This window comes from Heterodontus francisci, chromosome 7, assembly GCF_036365525.1.
Source record: "Heterodontus francisci isolate sHetFra1 chromosome 7, sHetFra1.hap1, whole genome shotgun sequence".
Lineage (NCBI taxonomy): Eukaryota > Metazoa > Chordata > Chondrichthyes > Heterodontiformes > Heterodontidae > Heterodontus > Heterodontus francisci.
In genome coordinates this window covers 82,793,839-82,821,755 of record NC_090377.1, presented here as the reverse complement: position 1 = coordinate 82,821,755, position 27,917 = coordinate 82,793,839, and the positions used below count along the sequence as shown (strand labels likewise).

The 27,917-nt window shown below is 42.2% G+C and overlaps 1 protein-coding gene across 4 annotated transcripts in view; it reads left to right on the top strand.

Annotated features, from left to right (window-relative positions):
• The first annotated feature begins 6,630 nt into the window (after positions 1-6,630).
• The window catches only part of cerkl (ceramide kinase-like), a 244,244-nt gene continuing 222,957 nt past the window's right edge, over positions 6,631-27,917 (top strand). For 2 of the 4 annotated variants that reach the window (XM_068035550.1, XM_068035548.1), the window contains exon 1: positions 6,635-7,009. In XM_068035550.1, the coding sequence (XP_067891651.1) occupies positions 6,754-7,009 (256 nt within the window). In that variant the 5' untranslated portion in view covers positions 6,635-6,753. Of the gene's footprint in view, positions 7,010-7,035; positions 7,133-27,917 lie in introns of those variants that run through there. The other 2 variants (XM_068035551.1, XM_068035549.1) reach the window with 2 other exon arrangements.

Genomic DNA, 27,917 nt, shown 5'->3' with positions numbered 1-27,917 from the left:
ACTCCAACAAGGAACATCTCTCCTCTCTCCCTCTCCAGCAAAATCCTCTGCAGCTAAACTTCAAATCTACAGATCCTTCAACAAGGAAGAGGGATAAGGTCTCTCCTTCCGAAACCAGAGAAGCAAGCCTGAATTGTACATGTGGCCCAGCGAGGACTTCAAGACTTTAATTTCAACTAAGGACACTGAAACTCAGTATTTGAATTCCATTTATTACAGACTTTACTTCAACCTCCCAACTCTTTTTCCTCTCTATTTATTTGTGTGTGTGCCTCCCGTATGAATGTGAGCATGGATGCATTGTGTATTTTAGTAACTTTAACCGGTTTAGAGTGATAAGGTTAATAAACTTACATCTTTTTTGTTTAAGCTCAAGAAAATCTGTCTGATTGGTTCATTTATAATTATATTCACGGAACAGTGAGCAAGAGCTAAATCACGGTGTTGAAAGAATAAAACCTGTTGTGGTCATACCAGAGAAGGGGGAAAGGGGAGCCTGAGACCCCTTCCTCACCTGGTCATAACATCATATAGACATCAACTACACTGCCCTCGTCCACCATTTCTGTTACTTTATCAAAAAACTCAAGTTCGTCAAGCATGCTTTACCCTTAAAAAATCTGTGCTAGTTTCCCTTTATTTGTCCATGTTGTCTAAGAGGGTGTTATTTTTCTCCCAGATTATTGTTTCTAAAGGCTTCCCCAACACCATGGTTAAACTGCTTGGCTTGTTTATCCTTCTCCAAGATAAACCTTGGCCAGGTTTACCCTTCTCCACTTTTTTGAACAAGGTTGTAACATTTACAATCCTCCAGTCCTCTGGTATCACCTCTGCATCTAAGTAAGATTGGAAGATTGTGACCAGCACCTCTGCAATTTCTACCCTTGCTTCCCTCAGCAACTGAGGATAAATCCCCTCTGAAATAGGTGACTTATCCATTTTAAGTACTGCCAGCCTTTCCAGTACCTCTTTATTGATTTCTATCTTATCCAGTATCCTGACACCGTCCTAGTATACTGTAGGTTTAGCAAAGTCTTCAACCTTGGTAAACACCAAAGCAAAGTACTCACTTAATAACCTAGCCATGCCTTCTGCCTCCACCAATAGATCTTTTTTGTCTCCAATCCTCCCCACTGCTAGTCTGACAACCCTTTTACAGTTAATATGCCTCTAGCAGACCTTTAAAAACAAATTACTAGGGCAGGATTTTTTCCTGCAGGCTTCTGAACCCCACTGTCAGGCTCAAATGGGGGTCAGAAGCCCGCACTTTGTGAGAAATAGTCACTCAATCTGATTTTCACCGGAGCAGCCAATTAAGGATGATGGGCACGCTCTCGAAGCTGGAGAGCAAATCAGAGGCATGATTAGATTATAGATTAGAGATACAGCACTGAAACAGGCCCTTCGGCCCACCGAGTCTGTGCCGACCATCAACCACCCATTTATACTAACCCTACACTAATCCCATATTCCTACCAAACATCCCCACCTGTCTCTATATTTCCCTACCACCTACCTATACTAGTGACAATTTATAATGGCCAATTTACCTATCAACCTGCAAGTCTTTTGGCTTGTGGGAGGAAACCGGAGCACCCGGAGAAAACCCACGCAGACACAGGGAGAACTTGCAAACTCCACACAGGCAGTACCCGGAATCGAACCCGGGTCCCTGGAGCTGTGAGGCTGCGGTGCTAACCACTGCGCCACTGTGCCGCCCCCAGCTTGAAAGCAGCAGCAGGATGTCATGGCAGGTAAGGGAGGGAGAGGGCGCTTCAAAATGTATACACACTCTTCAACTTCTTCAATCTTTAAATTAAAAATGGCCTTTGCAGCTGGGCCACCACCATGGAGGCAAACCCCTCCAAAGAGTGGCCTGTGGCTTCTGTTATACACAGGCAAGGAGGGAGGGCCTCACAGCTTCCTGGAGCACTGGCCCCTCCAGTCGGCTGCCAGGAGGCTGCCTCCAGGCAGTTAAGCTGTCCCCCTGCTGCCTCCGGGAATCTGGAAGCCGACAGGAAAATCCCAGTCTGCCTCAGTTAACAGGCCTTTAACAGGGTCAATTGGCTATGCTTGCCTCTGGGAAAATGGCACAGAGGTGGGATGGAGTTGCATTACTTGTTAAGGAGAATATCACAGCTGTACTGCGGGAGGACACCTTGGAGGGGTCGTGCAGCGAGGCAATATGGGTGGAGCTCAGGAATAGGAAGGGTGCAGTCACGATGTTGGGGGTTTTCTACAGGCCTCCCAACAGCCAGTGGGAGGTAGAGGAGCAGATAATTAGACAGATTTTGGAAAGATGTAAAGGTAACAGGGTTGTAGTGGTGGGTGATTTTAACTTCCCCTATATTGATTGGGACTCACTTAGTGCTAGGGGCTTAGATGGGGCAGAATTTGTAAGGAGCATCCAGGAGGACTTCTTGAAACAATATGTAGATAGTCCAACTAGGGATGGGGCTGTACTGGATCTGGTATTGGGGAATGAGCCCGGCCAGGTGGTCGAGGTTTCAGTAGGGGAGCATTTTGGGAACAGTGACCATAATTCCATAAGTTTTAAGGTACTTGTGGATAAGGATAAGAGTAGTCCTCGGGTGAAGGTGCTAAATTGGGGGAAGGCTAATTATAACAATATTAGGCAGGAACTGAAGAATTTAGATAGGGGGCGGCTGTTTGAGGGTAAATTAACATCTGACATGTGGGAGTCTTTCAAATGTCAGTTGATTAGAATCCAGGACCGGCATGTTCCTGTGAGGAAGAAGGATAAGTTTGGCAAGTTTCGGGAACCTTGGATAATGCAGGATATTGTGAGCCTAGTCAAAAAGAAAAACGAAGCATTCGTAAGGGCTGGAAGGCTAGGAATAGATGAATCCCTTGAGAAATATAAAGACAGTAGGAAGGAACTTAAGCAAGGAGTTAGTAGGGCTAAAAGGGGTCATGAAAAGTCATTGGCAAACAGGATTAAGGATAATCCCAAGGCTTTTTATACATATTTAAAGAGCAAGAGGGTAACCAGGGAAAGGGTTGGCCCGCTCAAGGACAGAGAAGGGAATCTATGTGTGGAGCCAGAGGAAATGGGCGAGGTACTAAATGAGTACTTTGCATCAGTATTCACCAAAGAGAAGGACTTGGTGGATGATGAGCCTAGGGAAGGGAGTGTAGATAGTCTCAGTCATCTCATTATCAAAAAGGAGGAGGTGTTGGGTGTCTTGCAAAGCATTAAGGTAGATAAGTCCCCAGGGCCTGATGGGATCTACCCCACAATACTAAGGGAGGCAAGGGAAGAAATTGCTGGGGCCTTGACAGAAATCTTTGCATCCTCATTGGCTACAGGCGAGGTCCCAGAGGACTGGAGAATAGCCAATGTTATCCCTTTGTTTAAGAAGGGTAGCAAGGATAATCCAGGAAATTATAGGCTGGTGAGCCTTACATCAGTGGTAGGGAAATTATTAGAGAGGATTCTTCGGGACAGGATTTACTCCCATTTGGAAACAAGCAAACTTATTAGCGAGAGGCAGCCTGGTTTTGTGAAGGGGAGGTCGTGTCTCACGAATTTGATTGAGTTTTTTGAGGAAGTGACAAAGATGATTGATGAAGGAAGGGCAGTGGATGTTATCTATATGGACTTCAGTAAAGCCTTTGACAAGGTCCCTCATGGCAGACTGGTACAAAAGGTGAAGTCACATGGGATCAGAGGTGAGCTGGCAAGATGGATACAGAACTGGCTCAGTCATAGAAGACAGAGGGTAGCAGTGGAAGGGTGCTTTTCTGAATGGAGGGATGTGACTAGTAGTGTTCCGCAGGGATCAGTGCTGGGACCTTTGCTCTTTGTAGTAGATAAATGATTTGGAGGAAATGTAGCTGGTCTGATTAGTAAGTTTGCGAACGACACAAAGGTTGGTGGAGTTGCGGATAATGATGAGGATCGTCAGAGGATACAGCAGGATATAGATTGGTTGGAGACTTGGGCGGAGAAATGGCAGATGGAGTTTAATCCAGACAAATGTGAGGTAATGCATTTTGGAAGATCTAATGCAGGTGGGAAGTAAACAGTAAATGGCAGAACCCTTAGGAGTATTGACAGGCAGGGAGATCTGGGCGTACAGGTCCACAGGTCACTGAAAGTGGCAACACAGGTAGATAAGGTAGTCAAGAAGGCATACAGCATGCTTGCCTTCATCGGTCGGGGCATAGAGTATAAAAATTGGCAAGTCATGTTGCAGCTGTACAGAACTTTAGTCAGGCCACACTTAGAATATTGCGTGCAATTCTGGTCGCCACACTAGCAGAAGGACGTGGAGGCTTTGGAGAGGGTACAGAAGAGGTTTACCAGGATGGTGCCTGGTCTGGAGGGCATTAGCTATGAGGAGAGGTTGGATAAACTCGGATTGTTTTCACTGGAACGACGGAGGTGGAGGGGTGACATGATAGAGGTTTACAAAGTTATGAGCGGCATGGACAGAGTGGATAGTCAGAAGCTTTTTCCCAGGGTGGAAGAGTCAGTTACTAGGGGACATAGGTTTAAGGTGAGAGGGGCAAAATTTAGAGGGGATGTGCGAGGCAGGTTCTTTACACAGAGGGTGGTGAGTGCCTGGAACTTGCTGCGGGGGAGATGGTGGAAGCAGGTACGATAATGACGTTTAAGAGGCATCTTGACAAATACATGAAAAGGATGGGAATAGAGGGATACGGTCCCCGGAAGTGCAGAAGGTTTTAGTTTAGGCAGGCATCAAGATCGGCGCAGGCTTGGAGGGCCGAATGGCCTGTTCCTGTGCTGTACTGTTGTTCTTTGTTCTTATGGAGCCGGGGAACTGACATACAGGCCAGCAGAACAAAGTTCAGGGCCCAGCTGCCTCCGCTCCAAGCCCTGGCGGGGGCTAAAAATCCCCCCCCACTGGTTTCCCAGTTTAAGGGTAGGAATTTCGCCAAGACATGTAAATTCCTTTGTTTCTTGAAACCTATTGAACATAAAAGGCTACATCTGAAATTTTATTCATAATAATTATTTTGCTTCCGAAATAGTGGCAAAAATGGTAATCTTGCTTTTTTGTCGAAAAGATTTCTAATTATTATATTGGCATTAACTGAACAGCCTAACGTAATACAGAAATTATTGTTATCAGACTCAGATGACATAGATTTATTTGATGGTGAAGGATACATTTGAAATTGAGATTAAGTTCACCATTTCGTTTATGTCACAGATTGATTTAAGAGATCTTTAGCAAATAGAAAATGTTAAATTTTGTGATTTATGTAAAATTATGTGCCAAGGATAAGAAAAAAAGACCTTTCACGACCCAGGACGTCCCAAAGTGACAATTCGGTACTTTTGAAGTGCCGCCACTGCTGCAATGTAGGAAACATTTCAAAGAGGTTTCAACAAAAGCAATTTTAATTTAATTAAGTTTTGGATGGAACTTTCAAAAGCAATCTGCTAGTTCGAAGGTATTGCAACCTGCAGGTAAGCTCAGCCATCACGGAAGCAACTCCATTCAAGATCCAGATCTCTGCAAGTTTCTCAAAGTTGAAATTACTCTGAAGTCAATTTGAATGGAATGTGCCATTTTTTGATCGGCTATATAATAAAGAGATGAGACAGAGAGAATAAATTGTTTTAAGCAGGTCCTACAGACAAGTATACTTTACAGGATAGACAAATAGATTGAATTTCTTCCCTCTTAAGTTCTTATGCTTTTGTACTTGTCCAGCTAGTCCACCGTGTGGGGTGGCACAGTGGTGCAGGGGTTAGTGCTGCAGCCTCACAGCTCTAGTAACCTGGGTTCAGTTCTGGGTACTGCCTGTGTGGAGTTTGCAAGTTCTCCCTGTGACTGCATGAGTTTCTGCCGGGTGCTCCCATTTCCTCCCACAGCCAAAGACTTACAGGTTGATAGGTAAATTGGCCATTGTAAATTGCCCCTAGTGTGGGTAGTAGTAGGGGAAGTGGGGATGTGGCAGAGAATATAGGATTAGTATAAATGGGTGGCCAATGGTCAGCATAGACTTGGTGGGCTGAAGGGCGTGTTTCAGTGCTCTATGACTCTAGTTGGAAAAAAAAATAGTGAAATCTGAAATAAGAAAAGCAGTGTTTCCAGTAATTTTATATTTGACAAAGTGTCCTTGTAACAGGTCTGTAATGTGAATGCAAAATGATCCGATCAAAAGTGTGGTATTTATTTTCTGTCCTATATCTCATCTGTTTCAGTGCCACAATGTTTCTGTCAAACAGATTGCAAAGCCATTTTGAAATAAAGTGAAAATACATCATCAAACCAGAATGGAGAAAACTTGCTAGAGCCTGTGCCAACCTGTAAACGATCAAGTCTTTCTTATTTGCAACGGTTTTGGATTTAAAAAAAACACATTTTAAGTAGATAAGGAGGTGCTAGGAAATTTCAGCACCCGTGGAGAGAACAGATAAGTTAACATGGGCAGAGGTCCACACCTACAGCACTGCCTCCTCTACTCTCATGCATTTTACTGTCAGGGTAAGAAAGTACCTATCTCCCTCTTTGCTCCTAATTGTAACATTTCACTGCCGAGATTTGGCCACGTGCGTGAGGGTGGAGCCAGGCGGGTGCTGAGAACGGCCGGCACGAGCTCGCTGGAGGTGCGCGCGCTTCCAACGGTCGGACGCGCGCCTGGCAGGGGTGGGCACGAGAAGGAAGTGTTGCTGTGACGGTAACCGCGTAATCAGTGGGGGCGAGTAAGTTAGAACAAACAACAAACCAATTTAAAACAATTGTCTAGCTCGGGATGTCTGCAGGCGGGCGGCGAGTAGCCACTCTCAATGCCTGGTCTGAGCCAGTGGACAGGGGCGGCGGGCGGTCAGTGACGGAGTCCCCGGCAGCGTCCCAAAGGGCCCAGGTGATCGCAGAGAGCGGCACAGAAGTGGGCGGTCCGGAGGATGAGGTCTGCAGAGGCATTTTCCAGATAGAAAAGAGAAGCTGCGACGTCGTGTTGACATCGAGCAGATTGAAATGGACGCCGATTGAGCCGGAGACCCCGGCAGGTGGGTCATTGTGTTGACTGCAGTGTGGCTGGAGCGGAGAGCTCCCGAGACGAAGCCAAAGAGAGAACTGCTGCTGCAGGCTGACACATGGACAGGCACTCAGCAAGATGTATCTTAAAGAGTGTAAGCTTCCTGCTCAAACTCTCATCACACGGTTGTAACAGTACAACACTTATAGGGACTAGCAAAGTTTGTTAGATTTTTGAAAGTATGCCCATCAGATAAGATAACGGAAATATCGTTCGTTTTTTTAAAGGTAACTTTTTAACAGCAACAGAAAACGTTCCCTGTGATTTAATAGTTTGGGTGTTCCGTGTGACAAAAAACAAATCAATTGGTGGCAGTTAGCAATGCCCCAGATGTAAAGTGTAGTTACAAAGGTCAAAACATTAATGTGCCATAAAAATGGTGTGATGCAATTTACCTCAATGCAAATTGGAAACTTGCATAACTTTTACGAAGTGAAATATATATCGAATGTATTATAAGCCAAGCATGATTGTGCTGACTATTAGACGAGGAATATTGTTTCTCCATTCAACCACCTGAATTTGAAAAATGTTTTACATAATCTTCTACAAAGTTTACACATCTGGGTGAATTGTGGAGCATATAAGGCAATGCCCCTTTTCTATATTGAAACGTTCAGTTCACAAACCTGCTACACCATACCACATCTCTTAGTGGGCACTGGAACACAGATTTTTTGAGTTTTTCTCTGTTTTCATCATTTTTGTAGTAAAGTACTGCTGTAGGGCATGGTATGTCACAATTATACTGCTGGTGCAGTATGTTGATTTATAAAACACAAATGTGTGTGGACTACTCGGGTTTATGGCTCACTCGCTTCCCTTCTGACCCACGGAAGTAGAGCTATCTGAGTGGCTCTGGGTATTCAGATATGTGCTTGGAATGCCAATTACAGCCCTGGTGGTTGCTGTGACATTTATTTTTAACCTTTAAAAGTGAAGTTTTAAAAAGCACACATTGCTGAACTGCAATCGATGTACAAACCTTAAAATTAAACAAAGCCAATTACTTAGGTATGAGGGGAGAGCTGGCTATGGTTGTTTGGTAAATTGACTGAAAGGTATTGCGGTAAATATACAGTTGGAAACATTTAAAGAAACAATTTAAGTGTTCAGCAAAAGTACATTCCATTAAAAAATAAAAACTCAGCCAGAAAGATACATCCATGTCTTAGTAAGGAAGTTAAGGATAGTATTAGATTAAAAGAAGAGGCTTACAATGCTGTAAAGAATAATAGTAAGCCTGAGAATAGGGAGTGTTTTAGAAACCAGCAAAGAGCCACCAAAAAGTTGATAAAAAAGGAAAAAATAGAATATGATAGTAAACTAGCCAGGAATATAAAAATAGATTGTAAAAGCTTTTGCAAGTATATAAAAAGATGAGAAGCTAAAGTAAATGTTGGTCCCTCAGAGGAAGAGACAGGAGAAATTATCATGGGAAAGAAGGAAATGTCAGACACATTGAACAAATATTTCGTGTCTGTCTTCACAGTAGAAGGCACAAGTTACATACCAGAATTAGAGGGTAACCTAGGGGCTAAAAAGAGTGAGGAAATTAAGGTACTTGATACCAGCAGCGAAAAAGTACTGGAGAAGTTTAAGGACTAAAATCTGAAAAATCCCCAGGATCTGATGGTCTACAGCCTAGGGTTATAAAAGAGATAGCTGCAGAGATAGTGGATTCGCTGATTATGATATTCCAAAATTCCCTAGATTCTAGAATGGTCCCAGCAGATTGGAAGTTAGCAAATGTAACGCCACTGTTCAAGAAAGGAGGGAGAGAGAAAACAGGGAATGACTGGCCAGTTAACCTGACATCAGTTGTCAAGAAATTGCTGGAGTCTATTATAAAGGAAGTCTTAACAATGCACTTAGAAAATCATGGTATGATCAGACAAAGTCATCATAGTTTTACGAAAGAAAAATCATGTTTGACAAATTTATTAGAGTTTTTTGAGGATGCGACTAGTAGGGTAGATAAAGGGGAACCAGTAGGTGTATTATACTTAGATTTCCAATAAGATGCCACACAGAAGGTTAATAGGCAAGGTAAGGGCTCATAGAGTTGGGGATATTACCATGGATAGAGGATTAGTTCACGGACAGGAAGCAAAAAGTAGGGATAAACGGGGCATTTTCAAGTTGCCAGGAGGTAACTAGCGGAGTGCAGCAAGGATCGGTGCTGAGGCCTCAGCTATTTACAAAGAGATGGAGAGAAATGTATCTAAAGTTTGCTGATGATACAAAGCTAGGTGGGAATGCAGGCTGTAGAAGGACACAAAGAGGCTGCAAAGAGATGCAGACAGGTTGAGCGGGCAACAAGGTGGCAGATGGAGTATAATGTGAGGAAGTGTGAGGTTATTCACTTTGGTACTAAGAATAGAAAAGCAGAGTATTTTTTAAAAGGCATGAAACTTGTAAATGTTGGTGTTTACAGGGACTTGGGTGTACTTGTACAAAGAACACAAAGTTAGCATGCAGGTACAGCAGGCAATTAGGAAGGCAAATGGCATGTTGGCCTTTATTACGAGGGGATTGAAGTAGAAGAATAAAGAGGTCTTGCTAAAATTGTACAGGGCTTTGGTGAGACCACACCCAGGCTACTGTGCACAGTTTTGATCTCCATATTTAAGGAAGGATATACTTGCATTGGAGAAGGTGTAGCAAAGGTTTGCTAGATTGGTCCCTGGGATGAGATGGTTGTTGTATGATGAGAGGCTGAGTAAATTGAGTCTATATTCTCTGAAGATTAAAAGAATGTCATTGAAACATACAAGATGCTAAAGGGGCTTGACAGCGTAGACATTGAGAGATTGTTCACTTACCTCGCCTGGAAAGACTTCGAGTGGCAGCCAAATATTCGACTTTGGGACACCTCGCCAAACCAAAGAACTTTGTTCCAGATCATTGCAGTCTTAAGTTTTTGTTCCTTTGAAACAGCTGTAAACAAAAATCCCTTTTTTCCCAGTTAACCAGTTTTTGGATGTATGTGCGTGTGCATGAGGGCCAGGATATATATTAAAATACAGGGCTTTCATATTTTAGATGACAATTTTAGATGACAAAAATAAATGATTATAATTGGATTTAGATAGAAGCTTAAAATTGTTTATTTTTTGCTATCTAAAATTTAAATCCGAAGTAAAGGGATTCAGTACCTTAAACTTTCTGATTTGCTGTCTGGGAGAATATTTTCATGTGATTGGCTGCTAACCCTGCTTGCTGACCTCACTGCTGGTGCATGCCTTCAGATCCCTTTGTTTGCCAGGATTTAAACTGCCATAGGGAAGGGGAAGTCTGCGGCACGAGAGATTGCTTGATCGTTGTGGGTAACTTTCTTTGAGATCGGCTTTTGCTTTGCCACTGACTGTAAAATTGGGACAAACTGATCTGGACACACCTACCTAAATAATGTATGAGGAAAAACAGGGAGGCAGTGACTGAGTTTTGCTACTACTTAAAGCTGACCTGTAGTTAACATCCACCACAGAGATGGCAGTTACAGTCAAGATCACCACCGCCCTGAATTTATCAAACTCAACATCCCTAATCTGCACTGCATGGATGCATCAAGCAAGCGGAATGATAGCAGCAACAGTAAGCATGGCAACACAGACCTGCGGAGGGGGAAAAGGAGGCCTTGCAGTATGGGAGTGTTTTATCTCCTCCATGACATAGGAACAGTGTATGAAGAGGCTGTGCTTCAGCAGATAGATAGTCACTGACCTAATTCACTTGTTTCAGCAGGAATTGGAGACAAATACCAGAGTGTAAACAGCACTGCTTATGGCTTTTTAGGTTACAGTGGCCCTAAACTTCGATACCTCAGGCTCATTCTGGGCTGCAACGGATAACATGAGTAATATTGGTCAGTTTGCTGCCCTTATGACCATCAAGCAGGTGACAGACGGCTTATTCGCAAGGAGACAACAATGCAATATCACCCCAATGCAAGCTGGTGATCAGTGGGAGAGAGCTGTCAGATGTGCCCACGTCACTGGTCTCCCGAGGTGCAAGGACTTGTGACTGTATGTACATTGCCCTGTATTGTCGTCTTCAAGAACCAGCCATATTTCACAACAGGAAGTGGTTCCACTCCCTGAATGTTTAGCTGCATGGCCTCTGCCATTGTGTGCAAGTTCATTGGCAGGCTGTCCGGTGCAATTAAAAGGTCCTCTTGTATAGGAATCATTCTGCACACACAACGAAAGTTGTGCCCTTCAGGTCTTCATTTGTGTCCTCTACAGCACAGTGAGGATCCAAACTCTCCCTGCTTCCTGAGTTGTCACATCTCCCTACCCACACTTCTGTGCAGTAGTGCTTAGAGTCTTGCAGTGCAGACCCCTCTAGCCTCTCCAGTAAAGTACATGTAGTGCCTGTCTCTGAGCTGGTGTTTGTTAAGGTAAAGTTGAGTGTTACTTTTGTCATCATGAATGCTGCCTGCCTCCAGTTCTTCAGCTTATGGGCCCAGCCTTCTACATTTGCTTCACTTATAACGTAAGAGAGGGACAAGGATTAGCATTTCAAGTCGAGAGTAAACAGAAAGAGATGACTGGAATCTGCCTTTTGCAGTCAGGATGAGAGATATGTATTTGGAGCCTGTCTTGAAACAATGAGATTTACAAAAAATTACTTTATACTTTGTTATTGGGCTACTTGTGTTCCTAGAGAGATGGAGTTTGAATGCCAGGTTATACACCTTTTGGTAGTTGCACTCTCATTCTTGTAAATGATATGTATTATTTATAAGAATTTTTGTATGTTTGTACATGAATAATTCTGAAAATTTGTTGCCAGAAAGTCTGTGAAATGCTGTTACCTTCAAAAGAAATCACATGAACAACAGACTAAGTGTGGTTGTTGAAATTGCGAATTGGAAAAAGATTACTATTGTGAGCAGCACAAAGATGCAGCCAGATCTCATTACTGTCAAATCAGTGAAACTGAAACATTTTAGCCTACCCTCAAAAGGTTCATTATCATTGTCAGCAGGAACAGACATTTTCACTTCCACCTCATTAAGCACTTTCCCATTCAAAAGAAGGCATATGGTGGTGCAAACCTGGGTATTAAAGGGGAATGGTTCCTATAGCACACATGTTGCAACAAACAGTTTATTTCCTTCAATTGAAAAGACTATAAGACTTGGAACAAAGCTTAACACGTCAGAATTTGTCATCTGGTAACATTTTACAGTTTATCTACATGAGTGCCATTTGTAGACATTTCTGAAATTAAGTTCTTCCAAAGAACTTGGAAGCAAGTTGCACACAAGAGTAAACTGATTATGTTTGTTATTGGTATTAAGGTAGAGACTCCTAGTTTGAGAAATATGGAGACACAGAACATGCAATTTTTTTTTTTATTCGTTCATGGGATGTGTGCATTGCTGGTGAGGCCAGCATTTATTGCCCATCCTTAATTGCCTTTGAGAAGGTGGTGGTGAGATGCCTTCTTGAACCACTGCAGTCTATATGGTGTCGGTACACCCATAGTGCTGTTAGGGAGGGGGTTCCAGGACTTTGATTCAGTGACAGTGAAGGAACAGCGATTTAGTTCCAACTCAGGGCAGTGTGTGACTTGGAGGGGAACTTGCAGGTGGCGGTGTTCACACGGGTCTGCTGTCTTTGTTCTTCTACATGGTAGAGGTTGCAAATTTGGAAGGTGCTGTCGAAGGACCCTTGCCGAGTTGCTGCATTTCATCTTGAAGATAGTACACACTGTTGCCACTGTGCGCTGGTGGTGGAGAGAGTGAATGCTTAAGTTTGTGGATGGGGTGCCAATCAAGTGGGATGTTTTGTCCTGAATGGTGTTGAACTTCTTAAGTGTTGTTGGAGCTGCACTTGCTCAGGCGTGGAACGTATTGTTATGGAAGTGCTTCCATTTTTAAATTTTTTTTTGAGGACTTGTATTTAAAACTGAAAAGATTCCATGGATGTGTTTTTTGCAAGGGTCACTGAGAGGTCTTGTTTGAAAACAACCTTTACTGGAAGTCACATGCCTTAAGTTCAAGAAACAACAGAAACCTTGGTGACTCAGGAAAGATGTTTCCAAGAGAAGTGACATGTCAAGATTTATGATGGTCAGGAGGTCGCTTTTGGGATATTGTTTTGACTTTCTGGTTGGATTTTGGACTGTTTTGAATTAGTTGGAGGTCAGCCTACCAAGAGAGAAACATCCAGCTCATCTCTTTCTTCACTTCTCTGAAAAGCTCTGAGAGTGCAGTGTGTGTGAGAGCTACAACCCCTGATGCCTCATTTCTTAGAAGCTGGAAAACCCTGCTGGATTAATCCTTGACGCCGCCTCTAAAGAACTGCTCCAGAAAAGTGACCCGTCTACGTGACTGTGTGCCATTTTGGGACCCAGTATATTTCATCCGTTTTCTTCATTAATTAACAAGTATTTGGCCAATTTTTTTTTGTTTTTTTTGTAAAAGAGCTCTGTAGAGAAAATTTCTTTATTTTTCTTTAACCAGAATATGTGTGTGTGTGTGTGTGGTGGGGGTGGTGGGTCGTATTAAAAAAAGGAACTTTTCATATTTCAATCTGTGTGTTAATTCTTTGCTTCGTTACTGGAAAATCTTGTTTTATAATAAACTGATACATTTTGTTGTTTATTAAAGAAGCCGGGTTGGTGTATTTTATTCTGGGATAAAGAGTAGATTATATGATTGACCGTATCGCTAACTGGGTAAACATTTAAAATGTATGTTGTGGTCTGTGGAGAATTGCAAATTGCCTCAGTCGTAACACATAATTGGGGGCTCTGTGCGCGTTAAACCAAAGCCAACGATGTGTAATTGTAAGTGGGATCATAATAATTGAAAAGAGGAAAAGGAAAAAACGGATTTCTTGTGCGTTAGAGTAAAGTTTACATTACTGGAATGGATTTGTCAGTTGTTATGACCTTTCTGGAGAAGGAGAACTTGTCCCTAATGATTTGAGAAACTTAACCAAGGTTAGGCTAATAGCATTGGCAGCAAAATTGGCGTTCGAGTTAAAACCAGGAGCTAAGAAAACAGACATAATTGAAATATTAGCACAGCATTTTCAATTGGAAGAAGAAGGCAATTCAGATGGTAGTTCAGTTGAATTAGCTAGGATTCTGTTACAGATGAAACAGCTCGAGCTTGAACAGGAAAAAGAGATGAAAAAAACTTGAGCGGGAACAGGAAAGAGAATGAAGACAATGAAGAAAATTGAAATAGAAAGAGAGGAAAAGACAAAAGAAAGAGAAGGGAATTCAAATTAAAAAAGCTGAAACTAAGACAAAGTGGTGGCCTTGATCCAGTGAAAAGTTTGGTGAGGAGAGAACTGACCCCAGCCAGGACCCAGTGGAGAGCTGTTTAAATTTGCGCAAGCCCTTCTGAAGTTTGAGGAAAGGGACGTAGAGGCATTTTCATTTCTTTTGAAAAGATAGCCAGACAGATAAAGTGGCTGAAGGAAAGCTGGACACTGCTTGTGCTAAGCAGGGTGATAGGCAGAGCTCATGATGTTTATGCCGTGCTTTCTGAGGAGACTTCTGCAGATTATGAGGTGGCAAAAAATGCTATTCTTGCTGCTTATGAGTTAGTCCTTGAAGCTTACTGGCAGAAATTTTGTAATCTGCCGAGACAGCCTGGGCAGACTTATATAGAATTTGAGAGGGTAAAGCAAATTAATTTTGATCGTTGGATGCGGGCACTAAAGGTAGAGGCCACATATGAGAACCTGAAGGAAATTATTCTTCTGGAAGAATTTAAAAATTCACAGCCAGACAGGCAGCTGAGATTGCTGATGATTACGAGCTTGTTTACAAGCCCAAACCCTTTGTCTGTCACCTCCACAAACCTGAGAAGGATAGATTGTGGGAGGGTGAAAGGAAAGCAAATAGCTGGGGGCAAGAAGGGACAGCCCGGAACGCCCCGAGATCTCCTCCTCAGGCCAGAAAAGAAGATGCTGAGGGTGGAAGTAAAGTCTGAAAATCTAAGTGTTACCATTGTCACCAGGTGGGACATCTTCGTGCAGAATGCTGGAAGTTTGCAGGGTAATCCCATGGGACTTATTGGGATACACAAAGCCAATGTAGAGAAATGGGCCCTGACCAAGAGTGCGACAGATCAGGCTGTAGCTCTGACTGCAGCTGTAAGGCCAAGTACCAAAACCATTGTGAGTGCAGAGGACATAAACAAAATACCTGAGAGATATAGGGAATTCTTGTCAAAAAGAAAAGTAACTCCTTATCCCGCAAGTGAGGCAGGTAAACTTATAGTTATACTTAGGGATACAGGAGCCATGCAAACTCTTTTGCTGGGGAAAGGCCTAATTTTTCCACCAGAGAATGCACTGAATGCCAAGGTTTTGGTGAATCGTATCAGCGGGGAGTTTATACCCGTACCTTTCTATTGGTTCACCTAGACTGTGATCTAATGTCTGGAACGGTAACCATAGGATTTGTTCATAGTTTGCCTATAGACGGAGTTGACCTACTCCTGGGGAATGATTTGGCTGGAGCGAAGGTAGTAGCTTCTCCAGTAGTCACGGAAAGACCAAGTGACGTTAAAGAGACAGAACATTTGCAGGAAAAGGTTCCAGGAATGTTTCCTTCAAGTGTAATGACCCGAGGAATGGTTAAACCAGTTCCATTGTCGGAGGATACATTGGCACCACAGACGGATAGCCGTATATCAGAAACTTTGGGGATTTGGATAATCCAAGGGAAATATTCAGTAAGTCTTCTCTGATCAAGACTCAGCAAGCCGATCCAGAGTTAAAGTGGCACAATCAGCTCTAACGGAAGCTGAGGCAAAGGAAGTTCCAGAAGACTACTATATTAAAATGGGATTCTGATGAGGAAGTGGAGACCTCTTCACAGACCTGCAGATGAAGGATGGGCGGTTGTTCACTAGATAGTGGTACCGCCGGGAAATATTAACTATAGCCCATAAAATTTCTCTGGCAGGACATGTGGAGATCTGGAAGACCCAATCAGGTATAGGTCGACATTTTTACTGGCCAGGTCTTTCCAAGAATATGGTGCAGTTTTGGAAATCGTGCCCTACGTGCCAGATTGTGAGAAAACTGCAACCTGCCATAAAACTGGCACCTCTAATTCCCATACCAGTTTTTGGGGAAACATTCAGTAGGATGTTGGTAGACTGTGTAGAACATTTACCGAAAACAAAAGCGGGACTCCAATATATACTCACTAACATAGATATAGCTACCCTGTTCCCAGAGGCCATTCCCTTGAAAACAGTTTCTGCTGAGATAGTGGTAGAGAAGATAACCCAGTTCTTCACTAGATATGGATTACCGATCGAGATTCAGTCGGATCAATGTTTCAATTTTATGTCTGAAATTTTCCAGGAAGTTATGAATAATTTGGGTATAACTCAGTTAAAGTCTTCAGCATACCATCCACAGACACTGTGAGCTTTCGAAAGGTACTGTCTGACCCTCGAAACGATGATCAGGGCACACTGTCATGAATAACCCCATGGGCTAGAATTTCTTCTGTTTGCCACCTAATGAGTCTACCAGTTTTAGTCTTTTTTTGAATTAGTTTTATGGACATGAGATAAGAGGTCCTCTAAAACTAATTAAAGAAAGATTTTTAGAACAGAAGGACGAGTCTTCTGTGTTAGACTATGTATCCATGTTCCGGGAACGGCTCATGACAGCCTGCAAAGTGGAACACCTTAAAGCTTCCCAAACACCAAGAAGAAATGGGCAGACAAATATGCCAAGACCTGAACATTTCAACCAGGGGATGAGGTGGTAGTATTACTGACTTTATAGGATGAACCGCTGAAAGCATGGTTTAGTAGTCCATATAAACTGGTCAAAAGACATGGTAAAGTAAATTATTTGATTGTCACCCCAGATTGCTAGAAAAAGAACTGACTGTGTCATATCAATATGTTGAAACAATACCATCGGTGGGAGGAGGATTAGCAAGCACGGGTATGTCAGGTAGTGGGGACAGTGAAGGATGAAAGGGATAGTGAGGATGAGGCAGAAGGAGACTAGACATTTCTCAAATTGAACCTCCTACTATCCGGTTAGTGAATACCGAATTGTTAAGGAGATTGGACACTATGCTTTCATATTTAGATGCAGAACAACAAGAAGACCTAATGAGGCTAGTCAAAGCATTTAAAGGAGTCTGTAGGGACAAACCAGGATGTATAACCTTAGCCACACATGATGTGGATGTAGCGGAATCCTTTCCTATAAAACTGCATCCTTATCGCTTAAGTCCAGAGAAACAGTCCCAGGTAAAAGCAGAAATCCGATACATGCTGGAAATTGAATTGAACCGAGTCAAAGCAGCTGGAATTGCTTGTTAGCGCCTAAACCTGATGGTTGAACCAGATTCTGCATAGACTATAGAAAGGTTAATGCAGTAACAAAGGCAGACTCCTACCCAATACCTTGCTTGGAAGATTGTATTGACAGGGTGAGCAGTACTATGTTTCCTACAAAAATGGATTTGTTAAAGGGATACTGGCAGGTTCCTTTAACACCCTGGGCTAAAGAAATATCGGCCTTTGTCACACCAGAAGGTCTTTTCCAATGCTGAGTGATGCCACTTGGGCTAATAAATGGCCCCAGCTACTTTTCAGAGACTAATGAACCAAGTGGTAGCCAGTGTTCCTAAGTGTGTGGTTTACCTTGGCGATGTGCTGATCTACAGGCAACTAGAAGCTCTGTTTAGAAAATTACAATCGGCTGATTTAGTGATAAACCTTGCCAAATGTGAATTTGCAAAAGCCAGAATAAGTTACCTGAGGCAAGGACAAGTGTTGCCCAGAACAGTGAAAGTACAAACATTGGTGGAGTCCCCCACCCCTAGGACGAAGCGAGAAATCATGTTCTTGGGGATGTGTGATTTCTACCGCAAGTTTGTACCCAATTTTAGTACTATAGCTGCTCCACTGACAGATTTGCTACAAACAAAGAAAACCAAGGTAGTGTGATCAAGGGAGTGCCAAGCATCTTGTGAGAGGCTGAAAGCCATTTTGATGAACCAGTGTTTGCTGCTCCAAATTTCATTAAGCTCTTCAAGGTGGCAATTGATGCTAGTGACCTGGGAATTGGTGCAGTCCTGTTAGAAGATGATGAATCGGGCATAGGATGGCCAGTGGGATACTTTTCCAAAAAACTAAGTCTGCACCAAAAATGATATTCAACAGTGGAAAAAGAAACCCTAGGCTTATTACTAACTGTTAAGCATTTTGAGGTCCATGTCGGCCACAACTACAGAGAGATACTGGAATATATTGATCATAACCCCCTAGCCTTTGTGGAAAAATTCAAAAACTAGAATGTCAGACTATTTTGATGGAGTTTGCTATTGCAACCATATCGCTTAAAGATTATCTACATTGCGATACAAAATAATGCAATTGCGGATGCTTTGTCTAGGATTTAAGTTTTCTTTGAGTTATCAGAGTTCAAAGGTGGTACAAAGTAGAACTATTAGCTACAGGTAAAGAGTGAATGAGTATGAGTGTGAAAATGTGTTTTAAAATGCTTTTCGTCTTCTGTTCTTTCCCATTCTTTGCAATGAAATGCATTTGGAAATTGCATTTCATTCCTCCAAGGATGGAGTTGTTATGACAGTGCTTCTATATTTTAAGTTTTTTTTTGAGGACTCATGCATCTTAGAATTATGGACATTGTTTATTTGGGAAAACTGAAAGGCTGTGTTTGCTGACAACACTACCACTAGGTGGCGCTGCAGTGACACAGGCACAAATGCAGCCTGTGCCACTAAAACATCACAGTCTGTGACTTCAGGCAGCTGCCAGGACTAAAGATGGCGCTGCTCAAATAATGACATGATGGCAACCTAACCTAAACACATAGCAGCACACAATGGCAGAGGGAGAGAGCAAGCGGGCTGGGGGCGGGGGGGAATGGAGCGGGCTGGGGATGGGTTGGGATGGGGTGGGGTGGGAGTGGAGTGGAGTGGAGTGGAGTGGAGTGCAGTGGGGGGGGGGGATGCGGGTGGAGTGGAGTGGAGTGCAGTGCAGTGGGCCGGGGGGGTGGTGGTGGAGAGTGGAGTGGGCCGGGGAGGCGGGGGGAAGTGGGCTGGGGACAGACGGGGAGCGGAGCGGCCAGAGAAAGCAGCAAGGGGGGGAGCGGAGTGGCTGGAGAGAGCAGCAGGGGGGTGGGTGGGAACGGAGCTTGACGCATGGGTGAATACTCGTTGGTGTTGCATTGCTGTACGCGTAAAGCGCATGCACAGAGGCCGACCAGGCGCATTGCTCGAAGATGCACACGTCATGCAATGATGTCATCGGCGCATGCGCAAACCAGTCCTGGCAAGTTGGAATGCAGCGCACGCGCAGAGAGCAGGAGCCTGTCTGCGCATGTGCGCACCTTGGCGCAGCCTGATGACGTCAGTGGCCGGCTGCATTGTCAGCAATCACTTTGAAACTGAAAAGAATTCCATGGATGTTTTTTTCACTGGGGTCATTGAAAGGACACTGACCGGTCTTGTTTGAAAACAAGATTTGCAGAAGTCACCTGTTTTCAGGTAAGTACCCAGCAGAGGATTTTTTTTACTTCAGGAAGATGTTTACAGAGAAGTGACAGGTCAAGATTTATAGGGGTCAGGAGGCTTGAAGATGGGGATATTGTTTTTTGTTTTGCTTTGGACGGTGTGTTGGGGTGTTAACAGTTTTGAAGGCAGTTGGAGAAAGCTAGCCAAGAGAGTTGTCGCCCTTTTCTATCTCTTTGAGAACTTCCTGGGAATCAAGAAATAGAGAAGCTGATGCTGCATTTCTCCTGAAAAGCCTGCTGAAACCCCTGTTGCCTCATTTCTCTTGGAAAGCCTGCCAAACTGATCTTCAACATCGCCTGAAAAGAACTGTTCTAGAAAGATCCCAGTGACAGCCGTCTATGTGTATTTGGGACGTCAAACCAAAAAGGGACAACTGACATCTTTCCATTCTTTTTTCTTAAAGAATTAGCAAGTATTTGGCTAAAGTCTTTTTTTGTCCTTTTTTATAACAGCTCTAAAGAGAAAATCTCTCTCTTTCTGGTAACGTGTGTGTGTTTGCATGTGTGTGTGTGCGTCTAAGGTAAAAAGGGAACTTTCATATTTCAATCTATGTCTTAATGCTTTGCTTTGTTACTGGTTAAGTCTTGTTTTATAATAAACTGATAATTGTTTTGTTTATTAAAGAAACCTGGTTGGTATATTTTATTCTGGGATAAAAATAGAGTCTACGATTGACTATCAGTAACTGGGTACACATTTAAATATATGTTATGACCTGTGGAGAAGCGGAACTAGAAAAAAGTGCACTCCTCCCGCCTCGGTTGTAAAAAGTGTTATTCCAATCCCGCTTAATCCTGCTAGGTCATCAAAGAAAGATGATGGCATATGTAAAGAAGAGACTGAGAAATTGTGGAGCTTGATTGGTTAATTAAACTGGTTGTGCCCTCAGACTAGGTCTGATGCTCATTTTGATGTACTAGAGGAAAGCACGATGATAAAATGCTCGAAAGTTGAGAATGTTTTCAGGACAAATAAAACATTTAATAAATTTCATCTGGAGAATTATGTACTTAAGTTCCAATTCTTAGGTGACCCAAAGAAACTAGTAATTTTTAGTGAGGCTTCACGTGTTAATCTTCCTGATGTGTATTCGAGTGCAACTGGTTTCGTATATTTCTGATGGGAATTGGGAAATGTTGTCCTTTAGTTTGGGTAGCTAAGAATATAAAAAGGGTAGTTAAAAGTACTTTAGCTGCAGAAACAGTGGGTCTTTTGGAGGCAATGGGGTTCTATTTGTCAAATATTTTAGGTGAGATTCATATCAAGGGATATACTGAAGATAGGATACCCATTGAATGTTATGTAGATCATTCTTTGTGGGATAATGTACACTCGACAAAAATTATGAGTGAGAAAAGACTACATATTAACCTTGCTGTATTGAAATAAATGCTGGAGAGAAAGGAAATCTGCAAACTTAAATGGATGGATGCAAGTCATCAGCGATCCGATTTGTTTTACAAAAAGACATTGTTACGGATACTAGAGGGGCGTCTTGCAATGTAATACTTTGTACCTAATATGAAATTTATTTTGATTTATTTTGAAATGTTTTTTGAGCATGTTCATTTAAGTTTTATTATAAGAGAACAGAATCTGTTAATTGTGTATCAGTTGTTTAATTATATGTAAGTGGAGGGTGTTAATTGGGGTATTACTCGAGCATTTAGAAGGAGACCATTACTGAGATGGTGGAGGTTTTAATTGAGGAGCTACATGTTGGTTATCCTTTTCTCTTTGTACAATAAATGTGAAACTGAGTAAAGATAGGCATCATCCTTCCACAACAAGCTTTCTGGAATTTGACACCCGTCAAGGAGTGAGGTGGATCTCCACCAGGGCACACAACTCTGCTACCATCTGCCTTGATAAGCGCATGCTTTGGCGACACTGATTCTCTGTCAGATTCAGGAAGCTCATTTGTTGTCAGTATATCCTATGTGGAGGGTATGGCCTCCATTCCCTCCCTGACCCTCAGGCAACATCACTGCATGCCTCAGGACCAATGCCTGTATTTGTTCTGGGAGTGTCTGCTCCTCATCGCTACTCAACTCCAAATCCGAGTAGCTCAGCCCCGTATCCATGGATGGTGTTTCTTGCCTCCAGAAGGACTATCATGGCTGCCTGAACTCCCCTGCTATGCCCACTGCCCTCTGTTGGAACACCTCCCCCCAGTAGGTTCAGTGCCACAGAGCTAACTCTATAGAACCTCTGCACACTTAATGGCCACTGTGAGCCACTGCATGAGTAGCTCTCTGAGCCTGCCCCCTTTTATGCAACGAAAATAAATGGACCCATCTCCATGACTGGCTCCCCGCTGTGGTGCCACCTCCCATTCAAGGAGGTGATTGTGAGTCTTCATGGTCCCCGTGCCTCCAAACCAAAATCGCTTTCTGCCCTTTAATGAGCTCTTAAGTGGCTTGTTTACATGATGATTTAATTAACCACCATATTCGGGCACGTTGCTGGTATACAGGTTCTGATGCCTCTTCCAAAATTGCTGGGAGGCGGGACCGCATCAGAAAGCTGGCATGCCATTCGGGGATCGGAAATTACGGCTTCGCCCGCCTCCTCATCCAAAAGAAAATTCAGCCCTTTGTGTCGACCTAAAAAGATCATTATAAAATGCATGTTTTTTGAAATCATTTGGGTTGGATACTTTCCATATTTTCGGACTGATCTCATGTCAATTTATAACTTTCATTATGCATGAGTTCTGGAAACCATGAGTAGCAAGGTTCTCGACATTTATATGGTCTGATCAGAATATCTGAAGGACATCTAACTTGCTACATGGGTGAAGAATGATAATCTATTGTTTTTGGTGATCAAGTGGTTCAAGAAAGAAATATGCTTTTCCTTGCAGGGATTTATGGTCTCCATTAAGGAGGATTCTTTACTACCTTGAATTTTGAGGCACTCAAATCAAGCATCTAGGACTTACCTAGGAACATACGAATTAGGGGCAGGATTAGGCCACTCGACCCCTCAAGCCTGCTTTACCATTCAATATGTTCATGGCTGAATGGATTACTTCACATTTCCACCTACTCCCGATAACCTTCCACCCCCTTGCTTATCTATCTACCTCTACCTCTACCTCTGCCTTAAAAATATTCAAAGACTCTGCTTCCACTGCCTTTTGAGGAAGAGAATTCCAAACACTCACGATCGTCTGAGAGAAAAATTTCTCATCTCTGTCTTAAATGGGCGACCCCTTACTTTTAAACAGTGACCCCTAGTTTGAGATTCTCTCACAAGGGGAAACGTCCTTTCCACATTCACCCTGTCAAGATCCCTTAGGATCTTATATGTTTCAATCAAGTTGCCTCTTGTTCTTCTAAATTCCAGCAGATACAAGCCTAGCTTGTCCAATCTTTCCTCGTAAGACAGACCACCCATTCCAGGTATTAGTCAAGTAAACCTCTGTACTGCCTGCCGTGCATTTACATCCTTCCTTAAATAAGGAGACCAGTACTGTACACAGTACTCCAGATGTGGTCTCACCAATGCCCTGTATAGCTGAACCATAACCGCCCTACTTTTGTACTCAATTCCCCTCGCGATAAACAATAACATTCTGTTAGCTTTCCTAATTACATGCTGTACCTGCATACTAACTTTTTGCGATTCATGCACAAGGACACCCAGATCCCTCTGCATCTCAAAGCTCCGCAGGCTCTCACCATTTATGTAATATGCTTCCTTTTTATTCTTCCTGCCAAAGTGGACAATTTCACACTTTGCCGCATTATACTTAGTTTGCCAGGTCTTTGCCCACTCACTTAACTTATCTATATCACTTTGTAGCCTCCTTATATCCTCTTCACAAGTTATTTTCCTACCTATCTTTGTGTAATCAGCAAATTTAGCAACCATACCTTCGGTCCCTTCATCTAAGTCATTTATATAAATTGTAACAAGTTGAGACCCCAGCACAGATCCCTGTAGCACACCACTTGTTACATCTTGCCAACCAGAAAATGACCCATTTATGCCTACTCTCTGTTTCCTGTTAGCTAGCCAATCTTCTATCCATGCCAATATGTTACTCCATGAGCTTTTATTTTCTGCAGTAACCTTTGATGTGGCACCTTATCAAATGCCTTCTGGAAATCTAAGTACAGTACATCCACCGGTTCCCGTTTATCCTCAGCACAGGGCCGAAGGGCCTGTTCCTGTGCTGTAATTTTCTTTGTTCTTTTAGGCGACATGTTTAGATAGAGGATCTGGATCGGCGCAGGCTTGGAGGGCCGAAGGGCCTGTTCCTGTGCTGTAATTTTCTTTGTTCTTTGTTCTCTTTGTTCATGTAACTCCCTCAAATAATTCCAATAAATTGGTTAAACATGATTTCCCTTTCACAAAACCATATTGACTCTGCCTGATTACCTTTAATTTTTCTAGATGTCCTGTTATAACATCTTTAATAATAGCTTCTAATATTTTCCCTAAGACAGATATTAAGCTAACTGGCCTGTAGTTTCCTGCTTTCTGCCTTCCTCCCTTTTTGAATAAAGGAGTTATATTCGCTATTTTCCAATCTAAAGGAACCTTCCCCGAATCTAGGGAATTTTGGAAAATTAAAATTGACGCATCAACTATCTCACTCGCCACTTTTAACACCCTAGGATGAAGTCCGTCAGCACTCGGGGACTTGTCAGCCCGCAGCTCCAACCATTTGTTCAGTAACACTTCCCTGGTGATTGTAATTTTCTTGAGTTCCCCCCTCCCTTCCATTTCCTGACTTACACGAACCCTGCCAAAGTAGTTTCCCTTTTAATGTGGGACAAGAGATCATCAAAATTTTATTCATCTCTTGAGAATTAGAGTTATGTTGCTTCTACCATGAACAGAACATTATCCATCTCAAGTTTCAATTTCCATGTATGCCTATGCAGCTATGGAATTTTTTGCACAGCATACCCAATCACTTTGGCAGCCATGTGAACTGTTTGTCACATATTTCAAGTTTCAAGCAACACTAACTTCCAGTCAAAGACTAGCAAAATGGGCAAGCATGTTTTCAGTTAGCTAGGTGCCTGTGACACATTGAAATGCATCAGTGTGCTTAAGACTCTCCAAGCTAGGCTACTCAGCTTTCCACACAGGTAGAGTTTCTGTCTGCGCACACTTTTCCCATAGCAACAGATCCCACTTAGCTAATTAGGAAGCTCAGACAAAGGTTGGCAAGAGCCAAGTTTCAAAGACCTTCAAGTGGGTATAAGGGGACTGCTGGAATTATAATCACTTCAAACTGTGGAGCTTAGCATATAGTATTGGTAAGCTTTCCTTTGGTTTTACTGTTAAGACCATCTGATTTGTTCGGGCATTGGCTTGCATAGTTATCTGGAGCTGTGTAGGAAGATCCCCAGCTTCCTTTCAGGTATCATGAAAAAAACAGGTAGACTGCAGAGCTACTGACTTGGCTATCTAGTCTGTCATGGAGGATTGATTTAATTCTTATCTTCTACTTCCAGACATGTCTTCCTGTAGCCAAAGAGACAGTGCTCACCTTCCCCCAAAAGGGAATAGTTACTTGTTGGATAGTTGACAAACTCAGATTTTGAACTTGAGGAACTTATTAATGAACTGGGGAAGGATCAGTAAATAAAATATGAAAACTTTCACTAATTGAAACTTGAGATGGATTATGTCCTGTTCATCCTGGTAATTAGTACATGTAATGAGTAAAACTAAAGTTATTATAGCAGTGTTTTATCAGAGTTTTCATTAATCTATTAAAACTATGTTTCATCAATTTTCATTGAGCGTTCTTTTGATTATGGTCTTTCTGTGATATGATTGACTCTTCTAATCATTAGGTGTCTGCTGTTTTTTTTATAGCTCATACAGATGGGTCTGGCTTGTTTCATGGAGTATAGCAAAATACATCTGCTAAGTCTGTGGTAACTTGATGCCTTTCAGCCTCTAATCTCTCTGCCTCTCACTGATGAAGAAAATAGCATGACCAGATTCTGGCAGATCATTCACAACTGTTTCATACTGCACTGATAACATTGCATTATGTTTGCAAAATTGTTTCCCTGCACAGCAGTAAATAAACACTCCATTTAGACTTCTTCATTATCTCTTCCAAAAATGTTTTATATCACATCATTAGTTGCATATTAAAGAAAAGACAAAAAAGTCAGGCAAAACTATATATATTATATACATATAAATAAAAATATATATACTAAGAGAAATGTTATATAACAGCTAAAGAATTTTAAGGGGGGTGCTCCAGGTGATTTTTTCAAAAGAAAAGGTTAAAAGCTAGTGTAATTCAAGAAATAAAATGTTAGATTGATTAATGTAATACTTTTTAAAAACTGATAGTATTTTAAAAGAGACAATAGTCACTTTAATTTCCAGCATATCCATTTGTGTAAATTAACACTGGGAGTAATAATGAGATTAGCCTTGTTTTTTTCATTCTTTCATGGGATGTGGGCATCGCTGCAAGGCCAGCATTTATTACCAATCCCTAATTGCCCTTGACAACTGAGTGCCTTGCTAGACAGTTTCAGATGGCAGTTAAGAGTCAACCACGTTGCTGTGGATCTGGAGTCACATGTAGGCCAGACCGGGTAAGGACAGCAGATTTCCTTCCCTAAAGGACATTAGTGAACCAAATGGATTTTTATGACACTCAATGATAGTTTCATCTCATTACTGAGAAAAAGCTTTCTTTCCAGATTTTTTTAATTCATTGAACTTATTAATTAATTGAATTTAAATTCCACCAGCTGCGATGGTGGGATTTGAACCCATGTTCCCAGGGCATTGGCCTGGGTCTCTGGATTACTAGTTTAGTGACGTTGCCACTACGCTGCCGTCTCCCCCTATGTCTATGTGTTTTTAAAGTATTAGCTTTTTGCATCATGTATCTTTTATAGCATAACCTAGAGGTTCTTATTAAATTTCAGGCATTCTTAAAATAATGTGAAAAAGATTTAATTTGGGAAATAATTAATTAGCAAAAGGAAATAAGATTGTGTCTTGTTTATGGATTAGTTGGATATAAGAAAGCCCAAAAGGCTATGGTGTGTAGGATTTGTTATACTTAATGAAAATCTTGGGTCAAAACTAATGATGAACATGGAATGGCTTAATTTTGCTAATTCATGAGATATTGACCCCTGTGTCCTTGCAATCTACTGCCCCACCTCCAACCTTCCTTTTGCTGGCATGTTTCTGCCCCTCCCACAGTCTTGAAATGCATGTCATGTGAACTCTTCAAGTGACAACCAGGCCATATATAATAAGTTGAGAGGGGACTTGAAGAGGAAAATAAGACTGGCAAAGAGAGAATATGAGAATAGAATGGCAGTCAAAATAAAAGGAACCCAAAAATCATCTGGCATTTAAATAGAAAGCAGATAGTAAGAGGTGGAATGGGGCCTATTCAGGACAGAGAGGGTAATATACGCTTAGAGGCAATGCAAATATACTTAGTGAGTACTTTGTATAGGAATTCATTAAGGAATCTGGCAAAGTATCAGCAGAAGCAGAGAGAGTAGAGGAAATAGGGTAAACATTGAGAGGGGTGAGGTACTAAAAAGGGTGGCTATCCCTCGGGTAGAGAAGTCACCTTGTCCGGATGGCTTGCATCCCAGGTTGCTAAAGGAAGTGGGGATGAAGATAGCAGGAGGGCTTGCCATAAGCTTCCCTGGTTAAGGAGGAGGTGCCAGAGGATTGGAGAGTGGCACATGTGACACACTTATTCAAGAAAGGGTATAGGACAGTCCTAGCAACTACAGGCCTGTTGGTTTAACATCAGTGATGGGTAAGGTTTTAGAAAAAATAATCGGGAAAAAAAATTAACAGATATTTGGAGAGGTTTGAGTTAATTAAGGATAGCCAGCAAGAATTTGTAAAAGGGAGATCATGTTTGACTAATCTAATTGATTTTTTTGAAGAAGTAACAGAGAAGATTGATGAAGGGAATGTGGTGGCTGTTATTCATATGGATTTTAAGGAAGCATTTGATTTAAGCATCACGTAAAAGGCTGGTTAACAAAATTAAGGCTCATGGACTAGGAGGTCAGTGTCCAATTGGGTAAAAAATTGGCTTAAGGACAGAAAACAAAGAATTGTAGTAAATGGTTGTTTTTTAAACTGGAGGATGGGCGACATGGTAGATGATCCGTGGTCTTTTTTGCTATATATAAATGACTTGGATCTTGGAATACAGAGTAGAATCTCCAAATTTGCCGATGACACCAAACTTGGAGGAGTGGCAAACAGTGTGAACTGCCTGCAACAGGACATAGATAGACTAGCAGAATGGACAGATAGGTGGCAGATGGAATTTAATACCGACA